The 15,265-nt window shown below is 40.4% G+C and overlaps 1 protein-coding gene across 1 annotated transcript in view; it reads left to right on the top strand.

Annotated features, from left to right (window-relative positions):
* Positions 1-15,265, top strand: part of WNK2 (WNK lysine deficient protein kinase 2) — a 123,662-nt gene that overhangs the window by 72,467 nt on the left and 35,930 nt on the right. Inside the window, exons 10-16 of the mRNA XM_026076776.1 lie at positions 3,874-4,065; positions 5,092-5,637; positions 8,213-8,527; positions 11,640-11,689; positions 14,399-14,564; positions 14,645-14,761; positions 14,918-15,085. Of these exons, the coding sequence (XP_025932561.1) occupies positions 3,874-4,065; positions 5,092-5,637; positions 8,213-8,527; positions 11,640-11,689; positions 14,399-14,564; positions 14,645-14,761; positions 14,918-15,085 (1,554 nt within the window). The remainder of the gene's footprint in view (positions 1-3,873; positions 4,066-5,091; positions 5,638-8,212; positions 8,528-11,639; positions 11,690-14,398; positions 14,565-14,644; positions 14,762-14,917; positions 15,086-15,265) is intronic.

The following is a 15,265-nucleotide window of genomic DNA, read 5'->3' as shown; positions in this document are numbered from 1 at the left end:
GAGCTGAAATGCAATAGAAACTCAAGGAGAAATGTGATTAACCTGCTTCATTTTTCACTGGGGGTTTTTGGCTTTTCAAGTAAGCAAATAGCTTGGCTCAAACAAGAGGGCTAGGCAATCGTTGCTGGATACCCTGTAATGTCTTGATGTCTTTCAAGATTCCTCTTCCATTGTGTCTTGACAGTATAGGGCTGAACTCTTGCATTGCTCAATGAAGTATCTTGGCTTTGAGAAATCTAATTTTTTTAAATTAATTTTATTTATTATTTGGCACCTCCATCTCAAAGTGTTCCTGAAAGGTCAGAAAGAGTCTGTTGCCTGATATCGATTGTCTTTAAATACTCAGTAATGCTGCTTGAGCACCTTTTCCAAAATCAGATTTGTGCATGTATGTTAAATGTAGTTCATTGTAAATATCCAGCAAGTAGATTTATCTTGTAAAAGAAGAAGCTGACTCTGTCTGCATTGTCTCCAAATAGTAATTCTTTGTGCATTTTGGATTATCATATTCCCCCCGAATGTCTGTTCTTTAAAGGTATTTACAAAACACCTCTTTTGAACAGGGCCAGCTGTTAAGGCTACAATTGCTTCCTTGCACAAAGGTGATGTCAGCCTGTAGGAAACATAGCCACAGACCCATATAGCATGTTAATTTGTGGCTCATTTCTGTGATTCCACCAAAAGCTTGGCTTCCTTCAGTAAAAACCGTTGACAAAGCTGGGGAGTGTTTGCATACTTTGTGACTAGTGCATGTCATACCTCTCCATATCTTTTTGGTTATCCAAATTTATCTCATAGATGACACTACTTCAAAATTGTCTTTTTTTTTTAATATGCAATATTCTTCTGAAAGCATTTTCATAGAAACCATGTAATTTGGTCTCCTTGAAAACATACGCTTTTGTGAAGTCTTGTCTTCCATCTTTTTTTTTTTTTTTCCTAATGGGTAAAGATGTATCACATCATGTTCTCTCAGCCAAAAATGTTACTTTTTTTTAAGGCAAATTTAGGACTGCTGCCATTGCAGAGACATCTATAGTAGCCTCTGGAGCTTTCACAGCTTTACGCTGACAGTTCAAAATCTGCTGTTTTTTTTCCCTGTCGTAAAAACTGTTTTGGAAAAGGATCTTTCCCTAACTTTCACTTTTTTTTTTCCATGCCCTTTCCTCATAGCATGGCTGTTTCTTGAAATAATTCCATCCCTGATAGTAACTGGGATTAATAACTAGTCTGTCTTTGTTTTCTAATGAATGAAAGCATATAGTTCCCTTTCTCTCTGCATACCCAAACACACATTTTTAACTTCCTTTGGGCATTGATTTAAGATGTATCATGTGATGTAAGCTCTTTAACAAAATTCATGCCTGGGGCAACTTCTTTCTTTTAAATGGAATCACCCCAAGGATAAATCTGCCCCCAGGATACAATCCCAGATCAAAACTAGACTTTTCATACTTTTATTCTTAAGTTTCTCAGGTCAGTTCAAAAATGTAGTGAAGCATGAAGAAAACGCGACCAGTTTTCAGTTTTTACTATACTATAGTTTTCAATGTAAAAACACCTGAGCTGATCACACAGTACTGCTGGGAGATGTAGTTTAGTGGTAGTTTAGCTTTTTATAACCGGAATTTAAAAATTTTAGGAACTTTTAAATGCTTTTGTCCCTGTTTGATAGCCTTTAAGAAGGGCTACTTCGAGTTGGATAATAAGTTATACGAAAGGTGACTGCACTTTTGCAGTATCTCAGAACATATTCTTTAAGGGAAAATTCAGTAAAACACTAGGTAACGTGTCTAGCATTAAGTATACGCTTATGATCTTTACAAAATTAGGATTTTAATTACCAGCAAGCTAGAAGACATTTTTTATAATATTGTAGACATAAATAACATAAATAGATAAAACGGTAATAGTTCTGTGCAGAATTTTCCAGAGCACCTTTGTGCCTTAGAGACAAACGTGTCCCTGGCTCCAGGAGAGTTCGTGTTCCCAGGATCTCTAGGTATGATACCACAAGCAGTGAAAAATCTTAGTCTTTTGCAAACAAATGGTAGGGGATGTAAACAAAAAGATGTGAAATCAAGGTGAGAAATTGTCTATAAAATGAAATGCAACAATCTTTTATCATTATACTTTGGTGGCTCAGACACTAGGGATCAAGTACTGCATCTCCTCAATTTTTTTTCCCCCTCCCAATTTGGGTATCTATCCAGTGACCATTTATTATGTCAAGGTTATAATGAGGCTAAGTTAGCATAGTTTATTGGGGTGTTTTCCCCTCCTTATGTTTCATCCAGTTCACAGACATTTTGTAAAACCTAAGTTGAGTTGAAAATGGGAGTTTTAGGAAACTGCTTGAGCTCCATGAATGCAGTCCTTGTACTTTCAATGCAGTGTCCTCTGAGCTGCGGGCTGGTTGACCAGCCGGTCGGCGTGCTCGATTCCCCGTTGCCTGCTGGCAGCCTGTCTGAGCTGCAGATTAACGCTGGCGCGGACACCGAGGTCCTGAGCTGGCTTTGCGCGCTGGCGAGGGCGGCTGGAGCGAGTGTGGCCGCTCTGCTCCCGCGGGGGCCGGGGCCACGCGGTGTTTCACAGTGCAGAGGCACCTCAGTGTCGGGTCTTCAATGCGGCAAGAGATTGCCCAGCCAGGACTAATGAATCCCACAGGAGCCGAGCTGATGCTGTGCAGAGATATTCAGGTCCCTGCACAGTGCCCTCTCCAGCACGCATTGTACTGCTCGTGCAATCCAGTATGTTCAGCCCCGGACACTAGATGCTGGTAGCCAAATACTCCTTTATTCACTGATACTTGTGCTGGAAACTGTTACTAATCGCAGTTGAGTTTTAGCTGTTTAAGAGTGGATGGCATGTCTTGCTTCCTTGACTCGTCTTCTACAGTTTTATTGTATTAATACCTAAAAAAAACTGGTTGAAGAATTCTGCTGCTGAAAAAGCGCAGAGCAAAATATTACGATATTTGGGAAGTGGAAAAGATGAAGGAAAAAAAAAAAGACCTTTTGAACTTCAGGCATGGTATTAGATTTTATGTGGTACAGAGCCTGAGCTAATCAATAAATCCTATGGTCCCAAGTAGGTCAATCCAGAGCCAGCTTAGTGCCTCAATGCCACACTTCTGAAACTGATTTTTTTTTTTTAAAGTACTTTCAGCTTTAATTAAAGGACCCAAAGAAGGATATATCAGTAGCACAGAAAATGTGAAACTTTCTATTACTCATTATTGTCAGCTTTTTTGCAGATTTTTTTCTGTTATTTCTACTGTATAAAGTCTGGCAGGCCAGTGGAGCACTGTTTCCCTTGTAATGGTAAAACTGCCTTTTCAGCTGCCCTGTTGTTACTATAGCACCTCAGAAATATAACTGGGATCCAGCTAGAACTTTTGCTTTAATTATTGTGTTTTATTTACAGATCAGATCAGATAGAATACTGTATAATAAGTGTTGTATATTCTAATGCCTACTATATTATGTAGTCAGCTTTTGAATGCCAAGATTAGCCTGGGTATAATCTGCATAGGAGGAATCTTTGAAGTCAATAGTATAGGGATTTTACAGGGCCGGCTAGAATAATCTCAGGGATTTGAGGAGTCTGATGAGTTATTACGAATAGCCTTTCCAAGACAGTTAGCATTTGTCTTTTCAGGTAATGTATCTTACATTTAAATGAGCTTTAAGCATAGGTTCCTGTGCAGTGTTTAAATGAGCAGCACCCTTCTCTGTTATGAACCAGTTCTGCTCCAAGCAACAGTTCTGTGCTGACTTTAGCTAGAAAGTAAAAAGGATGCTATGTCCGGGTGAACTGACTCTTTTGCAGTAGACATGCCCTAACCTTTCTCTGTTCTCTTTTTCTTTCCAGCAGCAACCCATGTCACAGCAAGCCTCTCTGCAGCAGGTGCTTGCCAGCCAGCCCGTTTGCCCAATCCCACCTGCAGCCCATCTGTTACCCCAGTATCAGCCCCAAACTTCTCAGGTGGCAGCTAGCAGTACACCACTAAAACCGCTTCAGATCTCAACTGTACCACAACTTCCACCAGTTGCCCCCTCCCAGGTAATACTTTTGAAAATTGTGTAGAAATACATACATTTGTGTAAAGCTTTCCAGCTAATAATGAGCATGATTTGCAGTTTTTGTGCGGCTGTTTTAAATGCATGTCAATTTAATTAGTCCCTAAGAATATAGCTTTTTCATACTTCCTGTATTTTTCTTGATTTCGTTCTTGTTCAGTGAATCAAAAATATTCTTTGTGAATAATTCTGTGTCATGCCTAGATAATCCCATAATGGCAGCTACAAAATTTCAGTAACTGAATTTTTTTTCACCTTCCCCCATGGCATACTCTCTTCCCCATCCCAGGCTTAAGAGCATGAGCAGTTGCCCAGTTTTTATGTTCTTGAGCTCTTAACTTCACCACCTTCCCTATCACTCACCCATCCCCCTTCCTAGCTCTCAGCCCTGTTTCTATTTTCCGTAGCAGGGATGGACCCTTTCTCTGGTCTGGACTGGCTTGTTCGTGCTGTTAGTATGTTTGCTAGTGACAGTCTTTATGGTGTGAGGCAGCTTTTGCAATAAGAAAGAAGCAAGCGGCTTCTGTGATACCAGAGTAGTTATGGTCTGCTATCTCACAGGGCGGTTTTGCTTTTAAAAACAGTTTTATGGAATTTCTTGTGCTGCCAGGGTTGCAGCCAGCCTGTTTAAAGACAGGGGGTTTAAATTGTCATATTGAGTTTTGCATGAAAGAATTTTGCTTTTTCCTGATCTTGTTCTGATTCTTGTTCCTTTCTTTCAAAATGAAAGCAACTTTTTTGTTAGTATGTTGCTTGATGGCTCTTAAGCAGTGTTAGAGTTTTAAGCTCTTAAGGTATGAAAATGTCCCAAAAAATGAAATTTTCTTTTTTACTAATGTTTTCAGTATAAATCAGTTTGTATTACTGTTTATAAACATCAGTAAATGAACAAACAGACATAATTATCATCATGACACGGGTGATTTTTATGTACTTGTATGGCAATTGAAACTACTTTGTACCATCAATGAAAGCACTTGCAATTTATGTGGTATTATATTTTTTTCAGATTCCTCAGTTTCCTGTCATTCCTGCAATTACTCCTCTGGCAGGACTTGACAACCTTCCTCCAAACCTCTCTGATATACCTGCTGCCAATGTGCCCCCTATACCTGCTCCTTCTCCATATTTTACTCCAGCTGTGATTTTACCAAGCCTCCCCATGAACCCCGCTCTGCCTCTGGCACCAAACTCCCCTGCCCTCCCCATGCAGGCAGTGAATCTTCCTCATACAACCGTGGCTTCTTTGGTCTTGCCCTGCCAAACGATAGTGCCAAACATGTCGGCTGCTACGATACCGTTACTTGCTGTGGCTCCGCCGGGAGTGTCGGCTTTGCCAGCACACCACGCAGTGTCCCAGCTCTCTCAGCAGCAGATGTACCCGGCCACCTTCCAGCAGATGGTGCAGAGCGAAGCGCCCTCTCCCCACCACGCGCAGGGCACGCAAGCAGTTCCCCAGCAGCAGCAGCAGCAGCCTCCACCTCCTCAGTCACTCCAGCCAAGCCTAATCCATCCTTCAGAACAGGCCTTGTCCGCGCCTGGGGCTGGTAACCAGGTAATCCGCTTGGCGTTCGGCTGTGTCCATGCTAGACGGTAGGGCGGTTGCTGTGCGCAGGCGCTCCCGGGGCTCCTTCCGTGGTGAGCACACACCTGGGAGTTGTGTTTCTGGCTCTTGAGATCTTCCGTTACTTCTTGACCTCGGTTGTGGAGGTGGTTGCTAGGGCTGAGCTCAGGTGGAGCAGATGAAGTCTTAATCCAGTGTCAAGTGAATATTGTGGATGTGTGCAATGTTCTCATGGACTTTGCAAGGTGAGCAGACAAGCGTGCTTTTTGAATTTCCTCTGCCTTCTCCCATCTCAAGTGCAAGAGGACAGCCCCGCAGGAGGGGTGAGCTCTCATCTCCCAGTGGCGGGAGGAGAGGCTAGGCCGTAACGCTTGGGTCGTGCTGATACGAGCGTCTGTGTTACGGTACATTCCTGATGCGTAGATCGTTATATACAGATGGCAAAGTATGGAGACTGGCAGGAGGGAGCAAACCGGTACAGTTGCACTGGTACAGAACTGCTTAAAAACAGTGTGCTTTGAAAAGCAAAGGGAGATCACCGTTCGATAATGACTCCAGAAAACTGCTTGGAAGGTATCTATCAGTCAAGAATAAGCACTAGCTGTGCAGACCTTTTCTCCCCCTTAAAAGAAATGAAGCATAAAATGAAGCTTCTAATATTAGCACTGTTTACAAGAGAAATGATTCAGGACTTGTTAACACAGTCTGTAAATACTTCTATTGCCACATTTGAGATATGACAACACTGTGAAATGCAGCCTGAGCCAAGCAGGAGAGAGAACCAAATTTATTAATAATAGCTTTCTTGACAATTTGCGTTCTACTACATCAATTTGCTGTAACATGTAGATTGAAATTCATCATCGCATCACATTTCAACCTGCCATATCATGGTATCTTTAACGTACTACATCATATTTAAATTTCTGACTTCAGCTGTATATTTGGTACAGAAATGTTGTTTGCAAAAATGGAGCCAAGTTGGAGCCTGATACAGTTACCATTGAGCTAATTAGTCATAATGTTCCCAATGGCTTTAGAGGGAATCGAATCGAGCCCATTATGTGTAGCACGCATGGCAAACACCAAAACTGAAGAACTGGTATTCTCCAACAGTGCTGACACAGTCATTGTTTACCAAATATTTATGGAAGAATTGCATAATATTTTTTAGGATAAAAGATGGCTAATACAAACAAAATGGAGAAGTGCAGAATATTCAGAAATGTGTTTTTGTCTTTTAAAGTACTCTTAATAGAGAAGTATTTCTGTAAATAAAGGAATTCCAGTACAGTGTTATTTTTGCAGTTTATATCTTGCACCTGTATTCAGTCTTGCCCAGGTAAATTATACATTTAAACATTATTTTGTGAATTATTTCAGTTATGCAAGATGAAAGAAATCACTGCTTCTGCAATGTACACTGTAATTGTTATTCTAAGCACCCCACTTAGGCAGCCTTGTAACTGTGTTACATGTTGCAAGCCGCACTGCATCTTTATTGTTATCCACATTAAATCCTCGACTAATAATTTAGGCTCATATCCAGAATGTTCACAGAGTATACAGTAATGAAATTGTACCACCCTATTCTCATGAGTCCTGATTTTTTTTATATTTTCCATATATTCTAAATCTCTAGGTGATGATAAAGACAAGTATAAAATTATGCAGAGTTTTAACTAGTACTAAAAACCTTTTTTCTTCCATGTTTTCCTTTCTTCCCTTTTTCCCTTTCCCACAAGTTCAGTTCCCTCAGAAAAGTACTTAACGTAGCTAAAAGGAGAATGTTCTCTACTTAAATGTAGACCTCGGCTGTTACGCAGTATAACAACATAGTCTCTAAGGTAGTTGGAATCCAACTGTCTCAGCCCAGTTCCCACAAAATGTTAAACACACAAGTTATTTTACACATTAAAGAAATCCACTGAGATAAATGGAACTTCCCCTGTTTAAAGTCTCACAAGGAAGTGTTTGCAGGCTATGGGCCTTAGTGCATTGTATTTCAGGATTAAAGTTGTATCTTAAATGCTTAAACTAAATGGAAGAGAGTGTGTTCTGTAAGATACCAGTATATATTCAGTGTAAAAAAAAAAAAAAAAAAAGACTTAATCATGTAGTCTATACCAGCTAATTGTTCTACATATATATTACGGTTAAAAAAATAAATAAATCCTAATTTAGATTACGGGTAGAGAGTATACTTTTCTTTGCATGGACACTGATATATGCTCATTGAAAACAGCACAAAGTATTCAGGACAATGAGCTCATCATCTAAGATTTTAATTTCTAAGCAAAATTTGGTTTTGTTTCTCCTGATTAACTAACACTTCAGCAATACACACATTTTCAAAATTATGTAGGAAGACTACTTTGTTTTTTATTTCATTGTTTTAAAGCAAATTTAAACTCTAAGTAGCTTCCTTTCCAATCAGAGACCACACAAATATACTCTCTCTACAGAATGATAATCTGTTTTCGTGAACTATGGTACCTTGTCATCAATATAGGTCACAAGCACTCTAAGCAGAGATTTGTTTTAATAGGTGTCTATTGTGTTGCAGCAGATTACTGGACACACTCAGTATGCTTTGGAAACCGGAGCCCAGGTGCCCGTACTGCCTGTGCAGCCTTCGATAGTAATGTCACCACCTTTGCAGTTGCAGCCTGAACTATTGCCTCCCCGCGTCGCACCCGAAAGTGTTTCGCAGGTTCATGGCAGCCTGGCTACAGCCAGTCCACCCGTGCCCATAGATCACTGTCTGCCTCCGCAGCCTTCTGGTCTTCTGCAGCTTCAGCCAGACCTGTCCCAGCCTCTGGGTCAGCAGCTCCCAGTGCCCTGCTCAGCAGCCCAGGCAATTACAGAGTCATCTCAAGAGGTAGAGCCGTTTCCTCCTAAGTAACCTTCTTACGGTCGCAGGCTTATTTCACAAGGTAGATTATCTGTGCTCGTGGTATAAAGCAGTTTGTCCTAGATGCTAACAACTCTGGGTCAGCAAATAATTGGCTATTTCAGATGAAACTGGAAACTAAATGTTATACCTTGACTACTTGAGAAATGTTCCCTTGAAGTAATGAGGCAGCAGGACAAGTCAGCTACCAAACACATCTTTGTCCATACTTGAGCCCAAATAAAAGCAGAAATAGAAATTACATTATTTAAGTGCCATAGATCAGTAAAGAATTGTTCTATGGAGCTTCATCCATGTTTTGTCTAGTCTTGTTTTAAATGTCTCAAGCAATTGTGCATCGTTTGCCTTAAGAAACTATTTCATATTTAAAACCTCTTCATGCTCTTCAGCTTGAGCCCTATTCCCATTTCATTTAGCATTGTATCCTCCTGTACTGCTTGAATTCTAGTCTAGTCCTGGGATTTTTGTTTCTTCAAATATTTGTAGACATTACCAATTTTTAGTGGTCATATAAACAAGATGCATTTTACTGTTTTTCTTTATAAAACAGTTGGCTCCTCCTGCCTGCTATTTTGACTTTTCTTTCCACTCCCATAATTGTCTAAACTTCAGTCTTGACAGGTGTTACAGAATGTTTCTTTCTCTTCAATTCTTTCATAGATATTCATAAACAAAGCAAACCAAAGGTTTTGGCATTTGTACCAGATTTTAGTAAATAAGTCTGATTTCGTCTCCACTTCTGTATGGAAGTGTCCCTCAGCCATGCTGCTGTCAGACTTCAGCTTCCTCTCGAGGCTCTGTGCTCTGAAGTACCTTCCCTCACAAAGTAACAGGTTCCATCTCTTCAAACTAAATCTCTTTTTGCCTATGTTTTCATGCACTGGCAGCATCCCTTTCTTACACCATACAGCCTGTGAATGTCATTAGATGTGCAGCCTAACTCTTCTTCCAGAGATGTTAAGTAATAGTACTGACACCAGACTAGATTTCTCTTCCCCATTTTGCCTGTCCTCCTATCAAGTGGCAGCCTAATTCTTGTCAAAAAGTTATTCACGCTGTGATTTAGGCTATTTCCTTCAGCCTGGTGAATTTGTGTCCTATAGGTTAGGTATAGGTAGCAGAAATAGCAGAACTAGCCTGCGGTGTTTCACCTGCAGAATCCCTGGCTAAGCCTCGCTGTATCAAACATGTCCCTTACTCAGGGTATGTCTCCTTTAACCTACCTTTTTTGTGTGTGCAGCTCCAGTGTCAGAATCGATGCTGGTGCCAAACCTACAGCCTGTGGTGAGGGGCCCATCCTAATAGGAGGTTTTGGAAATATGAGTGAACTACATTGCTCTGGTGCAGTGTGATATGGAGGATACAAGTTGTCATATGTTACCCAAGAAATCAATGCCCTCTGCGGCAGGCGTCTGTCCCTGTCATTTTGTCAAAGGCCTAGAAACGTTTAACCACTGTTTTGTTAACTTCATTCTCATATTTCATCTGTAGCTTAACTCCTTTCTCTCGTTCAATTTATGAAATCAATCCAAAATCATACTTTGATCCTCTTTTTCCCAGAGTAATGTAGAAAAGGTGTTTAGTGGAAAAAGCCTGATGATTTTGAGTAAGGTGGCCGGATGTGTTTGAAGCCTCTCTTTCCTCTACTCACACCTGCAAAATCTCTAGTGAGAGCCAAACCCCTGGAGAGCGCAGGTGGTGTCCTCTGCTGCCCCTCTGTTATACGAGACAGAGGAATCCTGTAGCTGTAATGAACCTTAAGTGTTGACTGTTACAGCTGGGTTTTGCGCAAAAAGCATAAGCATCAAACTGTGATTCTCCATATAAAGGTCAAACTGATCCAAGTGCTCCCCTGTGTTGATTTTATGACATATATTGCTAAGGTTTTCTTGTGTGTAAGAAGAGTTTCATGTCTGTACATATTCAAAACACTGCGTTTCATTGCCGCTCTGCCATACCATTTTTATCTCTATCTTTTTTTGAACGTGTGGCAATACTCATATCCAAATCAATTTGAACTGATCAGGCAAATGAGATTTTGTAAGATGCTTGATCAAGTGCATTACTAAAATCTAGATACATTATGTCTGTGTTCTCAGTGTTCATTAATTTTGCAGTTCTATTGAAATCGCAGTCAAGTTCAGCATGGCATATGTGTGGTGTTATAAGCAATAAGTGGTGCTGACTTGTTAACCTCTAAGCATTTAACTCCATTCTGCAAATTGTTTTGGTATTAATGTGTAGTGGTAACAGTCAAGGAGTTTGTTTCTAACTGTGAGTCTATGGTAGGATGCATATATATTTGTGTGTGTGTCTGTGTGTATATATATGTATATATATTTTTATGAGTATGTTTGTATTTGTGTGTGTATATACATATGCAGGTGTGCTTGTGTCTGTGTATGTTACCTACATATATGGTAGGATGGTTATAGTAGGGCCAGTAGCATCATCTCAAATTCTGTGAGAACAGGTCTCCACAATGAGGAAGTTAGTCCACTGATGTCTGTCCTAGCATTGCAATCAGTGAAGAAGGCAGCTTTTGTGGAAAATTTCTATTGTGTAGAAAGCAAGGGAAGACCGTGAGGGTTGTGTTTGTAAATAATGGCTTTTTTTATTCGTAAGTTCATAAGATATTTTATTCAATAAGCTAAACACACTGAAAATACTTACCATATTTCAAGAAACTGTAAAAAATGATAAAGCAAATTAGGTTACAATTTACACGCACTCAGAAAAAGAAACAAGATCAGGTAGGTGCCGATATGTGGTTTTGCCATGCAGTACGTTGTTTCATCGTGGTGAGGACCTGTTCTTTTTCTTTCACCACCTCGTCTGCTTTAGGGACAGCGGAAGGGAACTGACAGGTCAGTGAGCTCTGTCTTAAGAGCGGTTGTGCTGATGCTGTGGACAGAAGTGATATTGGGGAGGGTAAAATGGGACATTTTCATGTTCTGAGAATATGTTAAGTGCAACGGTTTAGGATTACTGAAGCCTCAGTAACAAAAAGCTTGCTTAAAGGTGTTTTTCATATACATATATAATGTATTTACCTAAATGACTTTTCCTTATATTTTAGGAGCAGGCAATACAGGACAAACTTCAGACACTGTCACAGAGCTGTGAAAGGTATCATTATAATCTCTTTGGCATAAGAAATTTTCCTTTCCAAAGGCTGTTCTTCCTCTCTCTCTTTACAACTCTAAGCCAGAAGCCTGGTCTTTGACTTCGGTGAGAGGAGAAGAAGAGCAGGAGCTGAAAAGGAGGGAGACAGAAGGGTGCAAGTCTAGGGAGAAAATAACTGTTATGTATGAAGTGTGTCTGTTTCAGCTCACCCAGCTCTGTTAATTCTTTAGTTTGGGTGCTATGTCCTAACCCTCATATGTGTACACGACAGGTTTAGTTTCATTTCAGCATGTGATTTTTCTTTTTGTTAAATAACTGAAGTGGTACAGTCCCAGATTTTGATGATGTTGAATCTGTAGAAAGACATCCTGCACTAGTATAACTGACTATATAGTTTCTTCTGTCCCTATAACGGTGAGGTCTGTACCAGTTTCTTCTGTGATGATCTATCCCCAGTTGTGCTATGGGGCGTTGGGTATGGGTGAGAGTTGAACCCCTCTAAAGATATCATTGTAGCAAGAGTTAGACCATGCGGCCAAAGCCAGTTCTGTGCCCAAATAATGCCTGTCACGGAAGTAATGACAAATGGTAACTCTCAGAGCCAGCTCAACGCTCATCCGAATTATAAGCAAACTTCCATTTTACCAGCCCTGGTCTGCCAACTTCCATACTCAAAAGCAGAAAGAAAGGGAACAAGGTTGGGATGAAGAGGTGAGGAAGAGCCCTGGGGACGAAGGCTCACTGCTTTGGCTACTTGACAGGCATGCAAGGTGAATGGAGGCAGAGGCACCTATTTGTGGGGCAGGACTCCCTTCCCCAGACACACTGCGTCCCCCACACCACAATTCCCACCTCCTGGCAGCAGTGAGCCAGACTTTTCAGCACTCAGATATAGATAAAGTAGACATGAAAATATGTATCCATAAGCACCCAAGTTCTTTGCCTATTGCAGGTGCTTGCACCACATTCATCTTTACTGGATGCTACAGGATTCTGTGCTTTGGGCTAGGATTTTAGTGACCCTTTTCTGTTTTCCTGAATAGACAAGATGAACTTAAGTTTATGCACTTGAAGGCTTCTAGCTCTTACTGATTTTTCTTCTGCCCCACAAAAAAAGTCAGTTGGACATAAGTGAACACAACCCCACAACCTTAAAATTGAACTGTTTTTCCTAAGGATTCCCTTTTTCTAAATCCTGCCAGAGAAAAAGTAGAACCCTAGTGAAGGAAAAATACCATGACTCCCGGGAAAGGTAGAGGTTTTAAGGTAGAGGGAAAATTGTTTTCAATTTGGACTTTCAATGAGCCTCTATACTTTTGGGGGCAGAAGTGAAATCTAATTTTTCTTGGCTATAGGTTAGCTCTGGCTATAAATAAGTTGGAATGAGTTTACTCACACCCGCTGAGAAGACTGCTATCTAATTTGTGTTAGAAAGGCATGTCAGATATTTAATAATCTATTGAATTCTTATTTGCCTATTCCAGAAGTGTGTTTGAGAAGCTTACTGTCATGACTGTGGCAACATGAGGAGTCTGTGTCAGAACATGTCTCATAGTCGTAAAAGGAGGTCTCTGTTTTCTGGGTGCACGTATAACTGCTAACATTTGAGTTGGGTTGCACCTTCATAGAGCAGAGGGGCAAGGCATTTGAGTAAAATGGCTGGCAGTTACAGTGAAGGTATGAGCTAGAATATATTCTGTGCACAAAATATGCTCACTCTGCTACCGTAAGGGCTGCACATACAAAACAGCTGCAAAGTGGATAGAAATGAGCTGTTCCCTATGATTAGTGCAGTTAGAACAAGAAGTAACGGCCTTAAATTCAAGCAAGGGATCTGTAGGTCAGACTTGAAAAAATTTTTTATGCCTATACAGATGTATAAACCCTGGAATAAATTATCCAGGGAGATTATGAAATCTCACGGGAGGTTTTTAAGATCGGTTTAGACAAATGTCTGTCAGGAGTGGTTTAGACAGAGCTGATCATGCCTTGGGGTAGTAAATGGACTAGACGACCTTACGGAGTTTCTTCTTGCTATGTTTACTATGCACGCTGAACATTTCCTGCAACTTCACAAATGACTTACAAGCTTGTTTTCTGTACATGTCACATTGCAATAAGGTTAGCAGTTAGTGTTTTGGTTGCTAAAAATAATATGATGTTATTAGCTGGGACATTGGTCATCTGGGATATTGTGGCATAATGCCCTCTTTCAGATTCTTGAGAACTGCAGAGATAGGAGACATGGTATCTTACTGGGGGCTGTACCAACTGCTCACTCTTTTCCTTCATCTCTGACTAAGATAAATTGACCACGTTTAGACTTTCTGCTGTGAGAGTGAACAGATGGGAATTGGGAAAACTGAAGCTTAGAAAAACAGGAAGGAATCCTTGCAGTTCGGAGAGGGACTCTAAGGATCCCTGATGAAAAGGGATTGGGGGATGTAGTGATGTATTAAAGTGAGGGGACTTTCACTGTTATTAACAGAAACCTTTATAGATCGTTTCTGATTAGATGTGATAGCCAAAGTACATGCCTGACTTGGAGTGCTTCTATTCCCTTACCAAGCATCTTTCAGTAACTGCCCTAATTTGGGCCAGAAGTAGAGACGTGCGATTTTCTTGCAGTCTCTATTTTTATATATCTTATCTTTGTATAACTCCATTCTGTTGGTGTCTTTCTGTTTGTTTTTTCTCCTTTCCCTTACAAAGCTACATGAGTCCAGATGTTGCTTCAGGTAAAGAAATGAGTGACAGCTTTGAAGGAGCGATAGGAAGTGGAAAACAAGAAGGAAAGCCTTCAAAGAAACATAAGAAATCTACCCGCACTCGTTCACGCCAGGAAAAGTCCAGCAGACCAAAACTGACCATATTAAATGCAAGTACAGCCTCTTTGAGGGTAACTTTTGAGTTAGTTTGGTTGTGCCAGAAATGATCATCGTTTATCTTTGCTTGCAGGTCTGTAACACAGGGGATAAGATGGTGGAGTGCCAGCTTGAAACACACAATCACAAAATGGTGACTTTTAAGTTTGATTTGGATGGTGATGCACCGGAGGAAATTGCTACTTACATGGTAAGACTTGGTGATGCAGCTCCCCAAAGTCTCTTAACGTAATGAATTGCTTCAGCCAACTTGTTCTCAATGTGTGCTTGTTGCAAGCTTTCAGGTAGCTGTGGAACCAAACATTAACCAAAACATTATTGTTTTGCTCTTTATGTATCCTTATAGGTAGAGAATGAATTCATATTGCAGAGTGAAAAAGAGACATTTATTGAACAAATGAAAGATATTATTGATAAAGCAGAAGATATGCTCAGTGAAGATACAGAAGGAGAACGAAGTTCTGATCAGGGGACAAGTCCCCAACAAGATACCGATAGACTGGAAATGAATGAAGTAAGAAATGTGAAATAGAGTTTAAATCCTTTTTCGTAATATATAGTTACTGTAGATTAGTTTTACATCTGTGTTATAAAAGGTTTCTTAGCCAGAAAAGTAATGCTTTTCCTCAGCTGAGGCTTACAATATGACTATTCTTTGGAATAATGCTCCTTTTGCAATGATACCAAGACAGCT

Source organism: Apteryx rowi, unplaced genomic scaffold (assembly GCF_003343035.1).
Source record: "Apteryx rowi isolate R43461 unplaced genomic scaffold, aptRow1 scaffold_111, whole genome shotgun sequence".
Lineage (NCBI taxonomy): Eukaryota > Metazoa > Chordata > Aves > Apterygiformes > Apterygidae > Apteryx > Apteryx rowi.
This window is presented reverse-complemented; position numbering and strand designations above follow the sequence as displayed.